This window comes from Grammomys surdaster, unplaced genomic scaffold (genome assembly GCF_004785775.1).
Source record: "Grammomys surdaster isolate TR1022 unplaced genomic scaffold, NIH_TR_1.0 130, whole genome shotgun sequence".
NCBI classification, from domain to species: Eukaryota; Metazoa; Chordata; class Mammalia; order Rodentia; family Muridae; genus Grammomys; species Grammomys surdaster.
Genome location: NW_021604588.1, coordinates 21,232,262 through 21,251,284, shown reverse-complemented (window position 1 = coordinate 21,251,284; position 19,023 = coordinate 21,232,262). Strand labels below are relative to the sequence as shown.

At 43.2% G+C, this 19,023-nt stretch overlaps 1 protein-coding gene across 4 annotated transcripts in view; it reads left to right on the top strand.

Annotated features, from left to right (window-relative positions):
* Positions 1–19,023, top strand: part of Kcnk2 (potassium two pore domain channel subfamily K member 2) — a 193,671-nt gene that overhangs the window by 132,949 nt on the left and 41,699 nt on the right. For all 4 annotated transcript variants that reach the window (XM_028759934.1, XM_028759942.1, XM_028759917.1 and 1 more), the window contains exons 4-5: positions 7,485–7,645; positions 10,756–10,942. In XM_028759934.1, the coding sequence (XP_028615767.1) occupies positions 7,485–7,645; positions 10,756–10,942 (348 nt within the window). The remainder of the gene's footprint in view (positions 1–7,484; positions 7,646–10,755; positions 10,943–19,023) is intronic.

Sequence of the window (19,023 nt, the reverse complement as noted above, 5' to 3'; positions counted from 1 at the left end):
GCAGGATGGAGAAGAGAGAACAGTCAGGAAATTCTCCCAACTGAATTTTACTGTGTCTTTTTCAGTACTGGGATGGGATCCTGGCTTCATTTCTGTTGTTGTGATACAATAGCCTCACAATAGCAATTTTTGGAGGAAAAACTTTTATTTTATCTCAGAATTTAAAGTTATAGTTTATCATTACAGGGGAGGGGACTTGAAACACTCATTACACATCAGTGGAGAGAAGAGCAGAGAGATGAGACTTTGCATGCCTATTGCTCAGCCCAAACTCTCTACGTTTATACAGTCCAGGATCTAGGCCTAGGGGATGGTGCTGCCCACAGTGGGTTAGGTTTTCCCTTCCCATTTAACTGAATGAAGACAATTCACCACAAAGATACCCACATGCCAACCTGGTCTTCAAATAAATGGTTCTCAGTTTAAGACTCTTTTTAGGTGATTCTAGATTGTCATGTTGACAGATGTAAATAGTACCTGCCAGAGAAGGAAAAAAAAAAGATATAATTTACAGTGTTTGCCAACTTCTATGATGAAAGTAGTCCCACCAGAGATGATTTAAGCTGTTAAGGTGAACTCAGTAGAACTGGAAAATACCTAATAATTTCACAGTTCTCATCCCAAGCTGGTTCTTTGTACCACAGATGTCCTGCTCCCCACCCTTGCCAGGTCCTGTGCCACCACCACCTTCATGAGGTCTTCCCATCTGCAGGCTTCTTGTTCCCTGATCATTTGGAAGCTGGATCAACTGTGTTCTTTACCAATTTTGATAGCCGAGTCTAAGCCATATTGAAAGTCTTGATTTCCTCACAAGGACACCAAGAACGAACTCCTATATTTTAGGGGTTCAAGCAAAACTAATTATGGCTTGTATGATTAGCTCATCTTGTAAGGCACACTGGCTCACCTTGAGGTGTTCTTGACTGATGCAGGGGATTCAGAAACCCAAACAATTGCAGATGGTGAGTATTTTCAAAGTCTCACCTGCTCTTCTTACCTAGCTAATGGAGACCTTTCTTGTGAAGCTCATAAACCCCCACTTAGCCAGGTTCACAGCCGTTGGTGGGGACATGTGGGAAGTGTGTGGAGGGCGGACTCTTTGGAGAAATATCTCCCATTCATCCACTGACTCTGCCACCCAGGGGAAGGTTTGGGGGCATTCAGGGTGGTCCTATGTGTCGGGAAACTGCTTCATGACTTTTTAGTTTATTTTGCACCAGAAAGTGGTCACTGTAAGGGGCACTTCCTTCAGGAATAGAGTGAATCTTGCTCAGCATCATAGTAGGTGGAGGAAGATTTAAAAGGTAGAGCCATTGAGTACACGTTTTTATGTTTGTGTATGTGTGTGTTTCTCATGCATTTTCTTTCCTTTTTAGAAAACTAATTCTGTTTTGTTGTTGTTGTTTGTTAGCCTGTTGCTTTCTGAAGAGAGAGAGAGAAAGAAGACCTGGAGTTGGGTGGGAAGGATTTGGAGAGGTGGGAGAGGGTAGATCTTGGAACTGCAATCACAGTGTATTGTGTGAAAAATATTTTCAATAATATAATCATTAAGTCTATAACTGGAAATAAAAAGTGGAGCTATCAAAGGATTGTTTAATCACCCGCCTGGCTCACTCACCTGTCAGGTGGCCTTGTTCCTCGGGTTACCTGCTTCCCGGTCGCTTGTCAAACTTCCCTGTGTAGATCTCCTCCTGTGATGTACTACGTGGCCTTGATAAGAAAGATCACCCAAGAGATTTGAGTTCAATGTTTGAGTTTTGTGGAATCAGCATTCACAATCCTTTGAGGTTTTTCTAGTGCTGGAAGCCAGGCTGAGTCTTCATCCTGTCTCTGGGATTCCAGCTGGGTTCCTAGGTCAACCCCTTCCCCTTGTACAGAGCAAATGTGAGGTTCTAGTTCCCTTACAGTTCACGGAGGCTTCTGAAGCTGCATCTCACTGAGAGGGCTCTGGATGGTCAAGAGCTTCCCTCGCTCCTTCTCTCCCTTCCTCTCCCTCCCAAGAGATCACCTCAAAACACAAAGAAAATGGTTGTGGACACTTTTATACAAAATAGAAAGGTACAATTAATTATCCTTATATATGAGTGTACCCATAATGTGTGTCTTCGTAAGGGTTTCTATTCCTGCACAAAACATCATGACCAAGAAGCAAGCTGGGGAGGAAAGGGTTTATTTAGCTTACACTTCCACATTGCTGTTCATCACCAAAGAAAGTCAGTACAGGAACTCACACAGGGCAGGAACCTGGAGGCAGGAGCTGATGCAGGGGCCCTGGAGGCATGCTGCTTACTGGCTTGCTTCCCCTGGCTTGCTCAGCTTGCTTTCTTATAGAACTACCAGACTTATAGGACTACCAGACCAGGTAGGGATGGCACCACCCATAATGGGCTGGGCCTTCCCACCCTTGATCACTAACTGAGAAAATGCCGTATAGCTGGATCTCATGGAGGCATTTTCTCAAGAGAGGCTCATTTTTCTGTGATAACTCCAGCTGTGTCAAGTTGACACTCAAAACCAGCCAGTACAATGTGCTTTGGGTATTTTAAGTGATTATTGGTGATGTGTAATGCTATTGGTTTATTTTACCTTTTCTCCAGCACAATTTGTGTTTTTGTTTGTTCTTCATCTCACAACTAGTAGGTACAAATTTGAAAAGCAGAATATGCATGCAATGTCCAAGTCTCTCTGGTCTGAAAGGGAAAGAATAGAGGATTTTTCTGTGGGGAAGCCTTGTAGATGGGTTCACTTAACCAAATCAGACTCAGCATTAATGGAATAAGCTGAGGTCATGGAACTCCCAGGTGTGACAGACCAAGAAGGGTGTGATGGTCCCGTCAGTGTGACTTGAAGATACCTTTGAGGAAGTACTGGGCAGCTTGGAACTGAAGAATGTTTTACAAAAATCCAAGCCTATGTCCTGCAAAGACATGGAAGTATTCAAAGATGGAAAGGTGAAAAGGTAGGAGATCCTTGAGGAGAATGACAGGACATGTCAACCAAGTGCAGTACGTACTCCTGGATTGACCCTGGCAAAGGGGACAGTGTGGGAAAGAATGTTATCTGAATGTAGATTGTTAACTTCAGTGGTAATCTCATGTCCGTGTTGACTTACCCAAGCCTGGTCATTGTATTGTCGTTATACAAGAGAGCATCCTTGTTATGAAAGGAGAGAACAGCACAGGATGCGGGGATGAATGAGCCAGGCGTGTGGCTCAGTTGGTAGAGTGCTTTCTTAGCTGACCTGAAACTCTGGGTTTGATCCCTGGTGCTGCACAATCAGCACTCAGAGGTGGAAGTGGGAAGACCAGACCCTGCCCCCGGCGCTGTTTAGTGAGCTTTGGATACATGAGACCTCATTTCGAACAACAACAAAATCCAAACAAAAAAGGTGTCAGAAACTTGCTGCAAAATGGTTCAGAAAGAAGAATGGATTTCGTTAGGAGAAAGAGACAGAGACAGAGAGAGAGGTGGGGGGGGCGGACAGGGGCAAACTAAGAAATGGGAGAATTACATTACATGGGAAATATTCCACGGAATTCTGTGACATTCCTGTGACTGAAATTATTTAAAAATCTAAGGTAGTGAGTAGTCATAGACCTTGTAAATAGGTAGCCTTGGCAGATAATACCAACTTAGATAAGGACAAGCGAGTCATAGGCAGAGTCATAGTGACTTGTCCCCTGAACCTTCACCCAGCCGATACCCGGTTCTGAAGATATCTGTGTTCCCCCTGAACACCCACATTCCAGTGTCATTCCCTTCCCCACATCCTGCCTTTCTATGTTTATACCCCTGTGTGAATTAATTATGATTTGAGAAAAATTTAAAAAAAAGAAATTAAAAAAAATCTAAGGTAGAAGGAGAGGAAAGAGAGAAGGGGGAAAGGGAAGGGGTGGGAACGGAGGAGGAAGAAGAGGACAGGCAGGAAGCACTATAGGAAAGGGGAGTTAAAATAGGCTACAGCCGTCTGTCACTGGCTTCTGCCACTCTGACATTGACATACCATTTCTGATGTCTCTTGTAACAAATTCTTGCTGAATCCTTGGCGCTCCTGGATGCTCATTTAGCCCTTTGGGGTGGTTTGGTGATGTTAGTTATTCTTTTCCTCTGAGACTGGCTTTTCCTGTAACTCAGGTCTATCTTCTCATAGCCCGACTATGATTGTCACCTTCTACACCTTAGTTGCTGGTGTTCCCTGAAGTTTTGTCCTTGATTTCTCTTCTTTGGAGTATGTACATATATATATATTTTTTCAGATTATTTGATCTTCCTCACAATCTATACCTGTTCAGAGTTCTGTGTGTATCTCCTGAGTTTGAGGCTTCTGAGTGTAACACACAGTGAGGGTCTCCTCTAGTTATTATGCTAGAGAAGAAGAAATCAACCTGGTCCAAAAACCTTGTCAGCTTTGTGTTACTGACCTAAGACTTTACAGAGACATATTTTGTTGTGGCTATGGTTCTAGAGGCCACTGTCCAAGATTGGGTAGATTTGCTACTTTGGGCTTCTGGTGTGAGTGAAGGAAACCAGTGGGAAGAGACCAGGGCAGATCAATGCTCTGTGATCCAGGAGACAAGAAGCCAGGGATTGAGTAGCCCAGTCTCCTCCAATGGCAAACTCCCAATGATATAACTACCTCCCACTTGGCTTCACTGTGATGATCAACTGTCAACTTTGCAGAATCCAGTATCCCTGGAGATGTGCCTCTAGGCAGGCCTGATGGGATTGAGGTAGGAAGGCCCATGCACTAGGATAGGCTGGGACCTGGGACTGTGTAATTGGAGAAGGGAACTGAGCAGCAGCAAGCATCCATGTCTCTTTACATGCTTGTGGCTCTGATGTCGCAGGCTGTTTCAAGCTCTGGCTGCCTTGATTTCCCTCTCATGAGGGATTCCCTGGAACCCTGAGCTGAAATAAACTCGTTCCTGCATCAATTGCTTTTGCCTGGGTATTTGATCACAGAAATGTGTGAACAGATTGAAACCCCTCCCCCAATTGGGATGTTCCCACCAATCCCTATAATACCACACCAACAGCGATGGCGGAGCTTTCAGCACGTGGCTCTGATGGACACTCACGGAAGACAGCACTTGCCTTCCGTGATCCTACCCGTCGGTCCCCACACTACTCACTCTTCGGTTCCCAAGATTACCAGTTATCTTTGCCAGAATCGAAGCCTAACATTTTCTTTTTCCCTCTTCATGAACATCGTTATTTTTGGAGCTAAAATGGATCCTGTCACTGCAGATAGCCTTGCAGCTCCTTCAGCCCAAACCTCTTAACACTGCAAGGAGCTTTTGTAATGTGCCCTGTGTTTGCTTTTCCTCCCTTTATCTCTCGGAAGCACACACAGCCTCAGATATTTTTTATCCAATTTCTCAAAGATGACACCTTTCCTCGCCCTCTATTATTTCTCTTGATACTCGCTACCTTTGGTTCTTCAACTTGTCACGAACACCCTTCTTTCCGAAGCCTAAGTAACTGCTACTCAGTTTCTGGTCAACACAAACTTTTACATCATTTGTGTGTGGCTTCTCTCAGTCTCCTAAGTCCCTGTACACCAAGAACATTCTCTGGACCCAGAGACCCCTGCACAACTAGTGTTGCGCCCTCACAGCTCCCTGGAGTGACATCACAGGCTAGCTTGCTTTATGCTGCAGTCTTTGTGCTGGGTGCGGAGTTTGGCAGATAGCCTATGCTCAATGGTGTTTCCCAATGAGCAAGAGAAAAGGGGAGCCAGGTCCTCATGTCAGCTACAGGTGTGCCAGTGAATCAGATGGACTCGTGTGTGGAAGACCCCACGTCCATCCAAAATGCTTAACCCAGCACGTGATTGGCTTAGTTTCAACCCAGCTCGTGATTGGCTTAGCTTCAACCCAGCACGTGATTGGCTTAACCCCACAACATGTGATTTGCTTAGCCCTACTTTTGTAGCCAGACGCCCCTCTTTGGCTACTTAAATCTTTGTGTGACTCCACCTGCTACTTGATCTGTGCCTTGGAGCCTCCAAGTAGGCCGCTTCCCTTTTCTGTGATGTGATCACAGCCGGAACTCCCCATCATGCCTTCCTGTTCCACCAGTCTCCTTCCCGCCATTAGAAGCACCCCAGCCCTTCAAACCATTACACATGAAAAGTTGCCTTATGCTATGCAAGCTGTTTAAATAATGACCTATGAAGAATAGCACTCAAGGGAGGTCAGAGCATTCCAGAACATGGTGTTGTGTGGTGGTGCCGCCATTTGCTTGATTATTATTTTATATACCGATAGACAAAATACCTTGACTTTTTGATCTTCGCTTCCATCAATGCTATGACTAGAAACAACTAGTAGGAAAGCAGCATCAGCTGAGGTACACCAAGCAGCGCTGTATAATGGACTTTCCCTGGCACCTTCATGTGGTATTTTACTTAGTTCTTACACCTTAAGGACGTGTACAACAACAACAACAACAACGAACCCTTTTATTAGCTGAGGAAGCGATCCGCATAAGGTCCCTCGATTCATGAGTGGCTGCCATGTACTGGCAAACTTCACTGAGTTCTTAGTTCCTGTGACGTTCAGAGCTGCATCCTGGGTCATAGCAGTTGCCGGTCTGAAGCTCCCTCACCGTTTCTCAGTTCCCAGCACCTGCTGTGGAGTCTGCTTGTGTTCATAGCTTCTTCTGACCCAGACAGGAAAGACTTCTGTACCCACTAGTGGTTCCACAGAATGTTATACATTACCAAAAAGGAGCCATGATCCTCTCATTCTAAAACAGCTGGAGAGCAACAGCAGAAGACCGAATCTCAGTATACCATCCATTCATTCACACTTCTGAGTAAGAGAAACTTCAAACAAAAGCTCCAGGTTAATTTACCATGGAGAAGAGACAAAGGATTATCTATCATACATGTGTTCTCTGTGTATCTGGGATTGTGGGTGATTTATCCCAAACAGGTGTAGGTGATACCTCATCGATTATGAGGCCCGTGAAGGGCAATGGCCTCCATCATGACAAGTTCATGTCTTTGAACCTTAAAACTCTTCAGAATGTCACATTTTAGCATTTATCTATTTTTAAAATATAGTAGGATAAAAAGACATAAATTGTAACACAGCCTCACTCTTTAGATAATTTATATGTATTTGAATATTCTTAATGTATCTTTCTGAACACATTACAAAATGGTAATGAATGTTTTGTAAGCCAATAGCAATTATTGCCTGGGAGACAGAAGTAACTATTGACTCCATTCAATGCATTAAAATGTTCATCATCGATCAAAGTTTCACCAAACATTAGCTGTATGTTGTATATTATTGGAATAATTGCTTACATTAGCTTTTACTTTTACTGTGATGATATAAATTGAGTCTTCCACAGTTGAAATAAACAATCCATGTCTTAGAATGGGTGGTGATTTCTAGTTAAACTTGGGATGGGGTGTTTCAAACTATGATGCATTTGTAAACAACTGAATTTTTCCATTTTTGTTTTTTTAGGATTTGGAAACATCTCCCCACGAACTGAAGGTGGAAAAATATTCTGTATCATCTATGCCTTGCTGGGAATTCCCCTCTTTGGCTTTCTACTGGCTGGGGTTGGTGATCAGCTCGGAACCATATTTGGAAAAGGAATTGCCAAAGTGGAAGACACGTTTATTGTGAGTAGCACAAACTTATTGCTACATCTATTTAGTGTTTTTTAAAAATATGTTACATAGTCTAGCACCTTAGATAACGTAGACCTTCAGTTGTCTTTTATACAACAATTTCTATGCCTCTTAGCATGCCACTCACTATATTTGGCTTATTTGCATATTTAGTTTCTTGACTAAAATGAAAAATCATGTACAAGAAAACAGAATTATAACCTTCCTGGGTTCTACTTGAAGATATATGGTGTCCTAATTGTTTTCTCTGTGTGTGTTCATGTGCAAACCTCTCTCTCTCTCTCTCTCTCTCTCTCTCTCTCTCTCTCTCTCTCTCTGTGTGTGTGTGTGTGTGTGTGTGTGTGTGTATGTTTGTAGAAGTCAGTGGATAATCTTGGGTGTCCTCTCTCAAGTACCATTTGATTTGTTCTTTGATATAAAGTCTCTAAATGGCCCAGAATTCTCACTGGCTGATTGTCCAGTGAGAGTCTCTGGACCTGTTTGCTCTGCCTCCAACACTTGAATTACAATCATGTGCCACCACTGCCTTTGTTATGTGGCTTCTGTGGACAGAATGGATGCCCTCGTATTTGTAAGGCTAACACTTTGCATAACTGTGCTATCTCTTGAGGCCTCACTTAGGTTCTTTAAAAGTAGCTTCCTTTCAAACCTGTGTTTTATTTACTTTATATGTTTGCATTTCGTTTATTTTATGTGTATGAGTGTTTCCCTGCATCTGTGTCTGTGTACTGTTTAAATGCTTTGTGTCCATAGAAGTTAGAAGAGGGCATCAGATCTCCTGGAACTAGAGTTACAGAAGGTTCTGAGCCACTGTATGGATGCTGAGAACTAAACTCAGGTCCTCTGCAAGAGCAACAAATGGTTATAACTGCTGGCACCCCTGTCTAGCCCCAAATCTTTATTTTTCTTATTTGAGCAATATTAACAACAGTTTTACATTGTACACAGCAGTAAATGTTAAAAACTTAATCCTCAAAGCAAATAGCTGGCAATATCTTTATTTTGAAAATAAAATTTGATTGCTGCTGTCTGCTGTCTTATGGGTCCTTTTGGGCAGGTTGCAATAATAAATATCACAGACTCCTGCAATAGTAGAACTCAGTTAAACAAAACTCATCGACAGAATGTAGCAGTTCTGAAGAGTCCAAGATAGTAAACATGAGGGTGTTTGTGGTCATGGTATGTTTAGGATATGTGTGGATAGCATTAGGATTCTATTATTGAATCCAGGGGGTAACCTGGTGATGGTGGTACCATACACCTTTAGTTCCAGCACTTTGGAAGCAGAGACAGAGTTCAAGACCAACTTGGTCTACAGAGCAACTTCCAGGACAGGCAGGGCTGCACAAAGAAAAACCAGGAAGAAATGAAAAAGATGCTATTACTAAATTTTAAGTGAAAAAATTAAGAATCTATGATTGTCAAGTTTGTATTCTTGAAGAAAATCATGGAAGAATAAGTGGTTGTGTTTGCACATGTGTTAAGCATCTTCCCTCAGGAGCACTGTAAAGCCTTGCATTTATCATTCAATCATTTTGTCATTTCACATACACTTTAGCGGGGCATGTATTCGTAGTACCCCAGTGAAATATAACAACTGACTCATGGTTTCAGTCTTAGCATCAGAGATCAAAGCTAGCTCGTAAACATTTTTACTACTGGAGTGGATGAGACATGGTTATTCCAAAATAGGACATTTTATTTCCTTATACATGTTAGACTCTGATTTCCCTCACCGGGAAGACAGATCCGTTCATGAACTGGTGATGATACATTCAGCAAAATTTTGACTACTTACCCCATTCTGCTCAGTGTTTGTCACACCATGTAACTGTACAAACCTTCAAGCCTTCATGGTGGTGTCCTTTCCATGGCCCTGATGTTTGATGCCAAGCACGTTGGAACAACTTTTAAGATATAAATATTCATTCAATTCTCTCACACAAAATGAAGATGGTAGATCAGACTTCCCTGTCGTCACTTCCATTCTGTGATTTTACATATATTTATCTCTAGAAAGATCTCACCCTATCTTGAAATGGTTATCCTTTTATTAAAAAAAACATTCAATTATTTATTTGTATGTGCGTATACCATGTTGCTCATGTGGAAATCAGAGAACAATTTGCAGGAGTTGGCTCTCGTGGGTCCAACGTGGGTGCTGGGCTTGAACTCATGTCATCAGGCTTGGTGGCAAGTACCTCTATATTCTGAGCCATCTCATCATCCCCATTCAGTTGTTTTCACAGAGCATGGGCTATAACCTACAGCTGCTGCCGTGTATAAGACAGTCGGTTGGTAAAGAAAGAGGCATAGCAACTCGGCCAGCGAGGCTAACGGCAATGCCCACCTGCAATCCTGGTACTCGAGGCTGAGTTGGGAGTTCCAGCTGGTCTGAATCACACCTTAGGGACACCTTGCTTTAAAAATAACAAGAAAGTGATTCATCTCAAATAGGAGCTGGAGATGATCATATTCCATCCTTAACTATAAGGAATCGTTATTGAAGAACCAGGTGAAAAGCAACCAAATAGGAACAGGTGCTGTGGTGACAGGTGTGGTCAGGCTTGCCAAGTCGTACTCTTGCCGGCAGATCCAGTGGCCCGTAGTCCCACAGGCGGCTGGCTCACCTCAGACTCAGATGCAGATTCCCTTACTGTCAGATCTGGTCAACTGAATGAATGTCCTTGTCTGAGTTTCCCATTTCCCAGCCATGCATATGCCGTGCTTGCCCAGGTTTCTCGGTTGTCACATATCCCTCGGATGTGTGCCCACAGCATAGACAGATTTCATTCAGCGGTTCATGTGAGTAAGTACGGAGGCCTGTCTGAAGTCACGGTCTCCCAGCAAACGAGCAAATGTACTATAATTTTGAAGGAAACATTTAACCTGTGGGAAAGTATGTATGTGTAAAATAGCATTGTTTACTGACATTGGTCGTTCTGACTTATTTACAGTATACTTGATTCTAAGGAGTAAAGACTGTTGAAAATGAAACGCCGCAGGGCAGGAAGCAATGTGCTCCCGCGATAGCCCTGTGTAGTTGGGTCTCGTGCGCATGTCAGTAACCTCTCTCTCCCACAATGCCTCTGTCTTTGCAGAAGTGGAATGTTAGTCAGACCAAGATTCGTATCATTTCCACCATCATCTTCATCCTGTTTGGCTGTGTCCTCTTTGTGGCTCTCCCCGCGGTCATATTCAAGCACATAGAAGGCTGGAGCGCCCTGGATGCCATCTATTTTGTGGTTATCACTCTGACAACCATTGGATTTGGCGACTACGTGGCAGGTAAGGCTTTCTTGGGCTGTGGCTGCTCTCCTAACCAGGTCGATTACTGAAGGCGCATTCCAGTTTATAACAGAACATAGGCTCTATGAGACGACTGAGCTGCTGTGCCAAAGACTCCAAGCTTGATGGCTTTAAACAGGGAATCCCTGGATCCCTCTGAGAGCCTGGGTAGAATTCCTTGCCTCTTGTTAGTGATTGGGGGAAGTTGCCAGGGATCCAGTGATCCAAGTTCTCAGCAGACTGATTCCCACTTCAGCCTTGCCAGTATGTGGCAGCCCCCCTGCATGTATTTCTAGGTCCAGCCTGTCTTCTTCCTCTAAGAACAGTCATTTGAGTTAAGGACCCAGCCTGCTCCCCCATGAGCTCATGCTTCTTCCTCTGAGAACTCAGTTATTGAATTAAGGACTCTAATTGTTCTTGCTAAGAACAGCTCTAAGGGCCACATTTCCAAATACTTTCCCATTCTGTGGTATGTGGGGGTTGGGGCCTCAACATATCTTTGGAGAGGATGTGATCCAGCCCCTAAGAACAGCAGCGATGAATAGTGACTCCTTGACACTGGAGGGAAATGAGGATCAAGCTGGACTCATCTCTGTTTTATTTTGTGAAATAAATATAAATGGCCAGTTACATAGAATTTTGCATTCCTAGGTTAATGCTGCAAACCAAATGTATACCTCTTAATTTTTGGTATAAGAAAGTTCAACTCCTCTTCACCCTTTTTCATTTCTTTTGTTTTAAGTTTGTAAAACTTTGTCAACTTCAGAGGGTAATTTTATTCTTGGTCACTGGGGATCTTCCTTTGCCTGTAACACTGAACCTTTTAATTGTCAGTACGGGGCAGTAACTTTGAGCCCAGCTGAATCGGGTCATGTGGTATCTACATGGTTCTGTGATCTGATTTGTCCTTTTCTGTGTCTGGTGACTGCTGTTTGTTTCCTTGCTGGTTATGTGCCTTTCTTCTTTATCAATTCAGATCTCGATCTCCTGGTTGGCATGATTCTAACTCCAGTCTTTGTGTTTATGTGCATGTGTTCATTCGTGTGCACACATGTGCATGGGGTGCATGTATGTGTGTACATGTGCAGGCCAGACCTTCCTCGATTGCTCTCCACTGTATTAAACGTGAAACATAGCCACTCATTGATCCTGGAGATCATGGATTCAGCTGTGGGTCCCCCTGTGTCTGCTTTGCCAGATCTGAGATTACAGGGTCAAGCTGCAAAGTTTAGATTTTTTTTTTATAACTCATGTCTGCATGTTCTTCACTTGACTATCTTCCAACACCAATCTTAAATATTGGTAGTAAAAATAAAGTGTGAACGACCCTTCTGGGGTCATTTTAATGAGCTCCAGCAATTTGAAACCGTTAATTAATTAACTCCAGTTTGAAGGAACAGATAATACAATACAATAGGCATACTATGTTGCCATGAAAATAGCAGCATGTTATTAATGGCTCAAAGTAAGTTCATCAGACTGGTTGAGATTCTTTAAAAAATTCTTACATGGTTTGTATTTATCGTGTGTGTGTGTGTGTGTGTGTGTGTGTGTGTGTGTGTGTGTATAAATACACTGTATGGAGATCAGAGAACAGCTTGTGAGGGTTGGCTCTCCATAGGCTCTGGGAATGCAGGTTTCCAGGCTTGTATGACAGTTACCTCTACCAACTGAGCCATCTTCCTGGTCTGATCTCAATACCTTATTTAAATACTCCCAGAGAAGAGGGTCCATTGCTCTGTTCAGAAATTCCACCAAAAGGGGTTGGAGTTCGTGTTTGTGCAAGCAGTAAGGATGAAGTTGGCAAAGCCTACTGGTGAGGAACACTCGGTGTCCTGGAAGAAGTGTGTCCTTCTCCCGAGTAGGCTGCCTTCTCCTTTGCTCACAAGCACAAGGGACACTTGTCAGTGCCAGGTGGAGGGTCTGAGAGGGAGGCTGCAGGGCCTAATGAGCTCCCTTTAGCCTGACAATGATCAAAATGAGGTGAGGAGGGAGGTCCAGACATTTGTAGGCCCATGAAAGCAGGAAGAGTTCTGTCTTAAAATGGCCATTTTTCCTAGCTACCCTCGAAGTTGTATGTAGTTGGTGTAATCAGGGCCAACAAGTGTGGTTCTATGGGGAAAGTGAGGTAGCATGATAAAAAGAAAAAAAAAATATTCTTGTGGTTCATTAGTTTTATCCAGTTAGGTAAACATGATTCTGAAGTCTTATGAAACTTGTTGGTTGTACAGAAATTAGGTGATATCTTACATTTCAGGCCAACAGCCAGACATGGCATGGATATTTTAAACAACCCACAGACTGTGCCAATCTGGCTTGTGGCATCCATGGTCTGAGACTCTTTTAAAAATACAAAACTTACAAATGAAGGAAATGTGGGTGGAGTCTTAAAATAATAGTTTCTGTGACTATCACCTACATTGTCTTAGAGGGGGTAAAACCTCAAATAATTTTTTATACTTTTTGAAAAACATGTTAAAAATTGTATTTTAAACTCACTCAAAGAAGTCAACACTCTTAACCTCAAGAGGTCCTGGCATTCTGTCTGTGGCTGTTGTCACCTGCCCAAGGAAGGGTATTCAGAGGGAATATCCCACGGGTCCTAGTGGGGACCTCTGAGTCAGTGCCCCATGTCATAGAAGGATAGACTGACAAGAACGATGCCCTGGAGCTAGAGAGGTGGCTCAGTGGTTAGGCACCTGCCTGCCGGCTCACAGTTGTAACTCCAGTTTTATAGGACCCATCGCCCTCTTCTGGCCGTTGTGGGCACTGCATGCACGTGATGCACAGGCAAGCAGGCAAACACTCATACACATGAAATAATAAAATAAATCTTTTTTAAAAATTCTGAAAGTGAGAAGAGAGAAACAGTGAAGTTTAATTGATTTGTTCTGCCTCCTCGGTCTTTGTTGACTTTTATGAAGCCATAGAGCTATGTTTGTAAGGTTGCAAGCTTTATGTGTCAAATCCTTACATTCTGGGCAGATGTGGAGAAGGCAAGGCAGGAAACGTGCCCTTTGTAAGAATCTTCAGAAAACAGAAACTGGGCTTGCCTTTCAAGGTTCTTGTGAAGGGGTTGATTGCCATGTATAACTGAAGAGAGCACACACAGTCAGCTGTTGCTCCTGGAGACCTTATGACTACAGTGAGCTGCCCAAGCTAGGGCAGAGCCCTCCTGGGAAAGACTGGCTATTTACTTTGTAGAACATTCCCTCTGGCCATCTGATGTCCCTATTGATCAATCGATCGATATCACAAGAGCCATCCCTACACCCCTAAGCCTTTGAAATAGTGTCTACAAATCTTAATTTTATATTTCTGTTTCTGCTTGTGTGGGGCACGCTGTGGTGGCTGGGTAGTCACACTGGTGATTGACATCTAATCCTTCCAGCTGATGCATTCTGTCTTCTCACCTGAGCTCACTATCCTGAGAAGGAACAAGGAGGGCTGAGTTTGGGCTTTGTGTTATACTGGTAACACAACCTCACGGCTTAGAGCCGTGTGTGCAGTGATTCTTCCTGAAGCTGAAACTGAAAGTGGGGGGGGGGGGAGGTAGGGAGGTGAAATGATGGAGCCAGTATAATTTAGATGGGTTTAACAGTGTTGTTTGCAGTCAGAACAGTAGGGGTGAGCTACAGTGAGCTGTACAGTCCTATCTGAGAATTAATGTTGCTTCCCTCATTCCTGTCTATCTATGATTTCTCATTTCTGTAAATACCTAGAATGTCCAGTCATGCCTGCCTTACAGAGGGAGGACCACACCAACTTGCTTTCTTAAGATCTAGTCTCCATCATACGGAGAAGTCTCCTCATTTGGGCTTGCTTCTACACCTGGTCTACTGAGTTCACGAACGTGCAAAAAAAATGGCATAGAGCCCTTAGGTGATGATCCCTGAAGACTGGAGAAAAGCCCTCCAAGTTTAACACAACTTAAAGTTCATTTTCAAAGCTGATGGCTTTTTTAATACCCATAACTAGACAAAGGGGGGATGTGTAACTCCCAACATATGCTTCTCAGTGAAGTCCTTTACAATACTTATTTTCCCAAGTCAACTTAGGTTGGTTCCGAAGGGCTTGCACGAGGGAGAGTCTGTGCAAATGATACCTCAGCAAAGTGGGGGTCTCACATTCCCTATGCTTTTAAGAAAACCTCAAAATCTTAGTCCCCAGACTTAAGCATTGTAAGTAACCATTATGGCCAGCACCACAAAGACACATGTGGCTGATTCTTTAGTTACATGTGGTAACTCTGCTCATGCAAAAAGAAAGTGGTTATTCAGTTCCAAGCACCCACGTGGTACCTCCAGAGAATTCAGTGCCTTCTTCTGGCCTTCTTGGAGACTATACTCTGATACACAAACTCACATTCACACACACACACACACACACACATGTACACACATAATTAAAAAATGAAGAACTATAATCCATATACATATCAAGCGTTTAAGCTTCTGAATGTATTTTATGAAGTTTCATCACAGAAAGAATGTTCTGTTAAATCCTGGGAGCTTACTTATCCCACAGGACACAGAGTGCTGGGCCATTTGTCACATGCTTCTCCTTCACAGAGCTCAGCCTTTCCAGTTAAGGCCCTTTTTGCCCTGGCATGTAACCTGAATGACTTTTTAAATTTAGTTTTCAAAGTTCTATTGTCATTTGTCATTGCATTTTTTTGACTTGGGGAAAGACATATTTGTGTGTCCCCTAATAACATTTCCTAGAATTATATAAGTCATCTTTGGAAGTGAAGCTTTTCTGAGTCAAGTGATTCCCTTCCCGTATAATCCCAAATATGACTCCTGCAGTGAGTGCTCACTTAATCAAAGGGAATGTCACTGTGAAAACATCTCGGGCTCTGGTTAAAAGCCATGATGAAGCTTTGTTGTTCAGAACAATTGTCACTAGAAATCCTCTAGGATATGGTGCCTCATACAGCCTAAGATTTGCACAGCTATCCCTGAGGCCAGTTCCAAAATTGCTGCCATTAAGCTGATTGCTGAGGAAGGTGTTGCTGGAGATGCAATAGGTATAAAATAAAAAAAGCACTTGATGAGGGTGGAGGATGCTTTAAGCAAGTTCAGCTCAGAAAACAAAAACAAGAACCATGTTAATCAGAAAAGGGAAGTTTGTGTGACTGCTTGGAAAATGTGTTATAGTCACGTGTGTGAGTATATGTACATGCGTTCGTGTGTTCACACTTGTGTGTGTGTGTGTGTGTGTGTGTGTGTGTGTGTGTGCATGTGCCTGTGTGTGATGTTTTAAAGGACAACTCTTGGGACTCAGTTCTCTCCATCCACCATTTGAGGCAGGCTACTCTTGCTTCTCCCTCTGCATTGCAGGGATCAACTGGTCTATAAGCCTCCCAGAGAATTTCTTGTCTTCATTTTCTGTCTCGCTATAGGAGTGCCGGATTGCAGAAGCAGCTGGCTTGTCACATCGCTTCTGGGTATCTGAACTCAGGCCATCAGGCTTTACAGCAAGAGATTTCACGAACTGAGCCCTCTCTCGGGCTCTCTGCCTTATAATCACCATTCATTCATTCATTCATTCATTCATTCATTCATTCATTCTTGTTCATTTACTCTGATGATTAGTGAACCCACTGTGTATGAGGTACTGCGCTCAGTGCTCAATAGTGACAACAGCTGTACTTCCTGCTCCTCCGGAAGGAATGTATGAAAATAAGGAGCGGTCACTAAATAGGGATCAAGTTCTGTGGAATGGGGGAAATCTGCTCATCGTGCTTTAGCCAGTGATGAGGGATCTGATAACTGCACACATGATTAAACAGCGGAATTGGAGTGAAGGTTGTGGGCAAGCCAAGAAATGAGCTCGCAGGGGTCAGCAGGCATCTAGAAGCATTGTAGAAATACAGGGGGAGGGAGCCTTGGTGAGTGGTGGTTATGACAGAGCTGGTGCTTAATGGAGACTCCCAACTGCTCTCCGTGGAGATATAGAAATGATTTATAATGGAAATGATCATTTCCTGCACACCGCACACCGCACACTGCACACTTCTACCCTTGTGGAGATGACTGAGGGAGGGGGCTTGTAGATTTCCCTTTCTTTACACCCATGAGGTTCCTGTTCTCCCAACAGCAGGTTTTATAGGAAGAACAGAAGTGGAAATGGGCTGGTTTCTAAATCTGAGTGCTGATCTCTAACATCCAAAAATATAACTTCAAGTGCTAGGCAGATCTAATTGTCCCCATTTTAAAATCTAATTTCAAATTTTAAGTTTGATTTTATGGGTATGGGTATTTTGCCTGTATGTGTATCTCTATACTGTGTGTGACTGCTGTCCTCAGAGGCCAGAAGAGGCATTGGATCCCCTGGAATTAGAGCCACAGATGGTTGTAAGATGTCACGTGGGTGCTGAGAATTGAGCTGAGGATCTCTGGAAGAACAGCTGCTCAGCCATCTCTCCAGCCGTCTAATTAGATTCTTTAGCTTTACATTTTCCTGTATCAGTGGCATAAATTTGTTTTAATAGGTAAGTTACTGTTGAAGACCAAAGTCACCAGATTGACCATGCCATGGTAAGAATGTTTCTGTCCTCTAGGCAATTTGCTGTCACAAGAGAAAAATACACAATGCAGAAATATCATAATCATTATAAATCATTAATAAAATTATAGTCGAAGCTCCAAATTAAGAGCATTATTTGATATCCAAACTAAGAGAAAAATGATACCCCATTTCTGTGGTTTAAATAAGTATTCCCCCAACAGGTCATGCACACTGTGACTCTCCGTAGGTACAGCTTCATAGGAGGCCCTCTGCTCACTTAATGTGTGCTTTCACAGGAAAATGTAGGACCCCAGTCTTTTATTTCTCAGCTTCTTGGCCCTAACACACTCTTGTCATGATTGCTTCTTGGTGTTCTTTGCCAGAGAGTCAAATCAATGAGGTCACCTGACCCCACGTTGGAACTTCCAGAGTCATGGACTGAGTGAGCTGCTTTCATTTGTTGTGTCATTTACATATTTTGTTAGAAGCTGAAACACAGGTTTCTTTAGAGCAGTGCTGTGCTTATGTTCTGTAACACACATATCACTTTAGGAGAAGGGAGGAACTGACCAGCCGAGTCAAGAATGACTATGCTTTGAAACCAGGGTGTGTGAGGTTTTCATCATTAATATTGTGTGATTCAGGAAAAAAAAAATCCACAGGTCGAGAAAATTAAGGGAATGGAGCGTTATGGTCTCAAGTTCTTATTTTTTAAAATTACTTTAGTGTGATGAAATATACATACACGTGCACACACACACAAAACTATTGTGGTAGTTATTCAAACACTTGCCTGGTCCTAAACTTAAGATCTGTGGAATAGAACATCTCCACCTTCTGAAAACTACTGGAGTCAGTAGGTGAGTAAAGAGGGCTTGTCTTCAGAGCCACAGGGCTACTTTGACCCAAAAGGGATGCTTTCCTGGCCTGGCTTGATTTCTCTCACCTTAACTAAGAGTCTTGCCTACTGTGTGGGTAGAGCAGTTTTGTTGACAATGTCCTCTGAGTATTGTATCCTCCTAATCTTACATTGGCCCTTTAATGGCACTAAGAGGCTGTGTCTTTATGGGTCATTAGTCACAAAGGATTCACTATCTTGAGCGGGATTGATGCCATAAGTACCGCCAGTCTTCCTCTCATCTCTTACCTTCCTCCCCAGCCCATGGGATCTGGGAATGTTGTGCTCACCATCCTACAAGTGTAACAGCCATCACCTTTGTCAGAACAGCTTGTTGAATGTTGATGTTCCATCTTAGAAGGAAGGAAGGTCGTTAGATTCAGGCCATTCCCTTTAGCACCTCTTGGCCAGCCGTATGTCATTCTTCCCTGATTATACCTGCACACATAGTCTCAGGAAGTGCTGGAGTAAACAGACTGGGGAAGGTTCATTGACAGGGGAACTCCATCCATGTGGCTAATTGTCATCATCCAGGCTAGGGTGAGAGGTTTTGGGTATCGTGGCTACTTTAGTATTTCTATGCCTTCATACTTAACCCTTCATTCACTATGTGTAAGCAGGACCAGTAAACTCATTGGTTCTCCAAGTCGGACCTTGGTTTCTTGCTGGC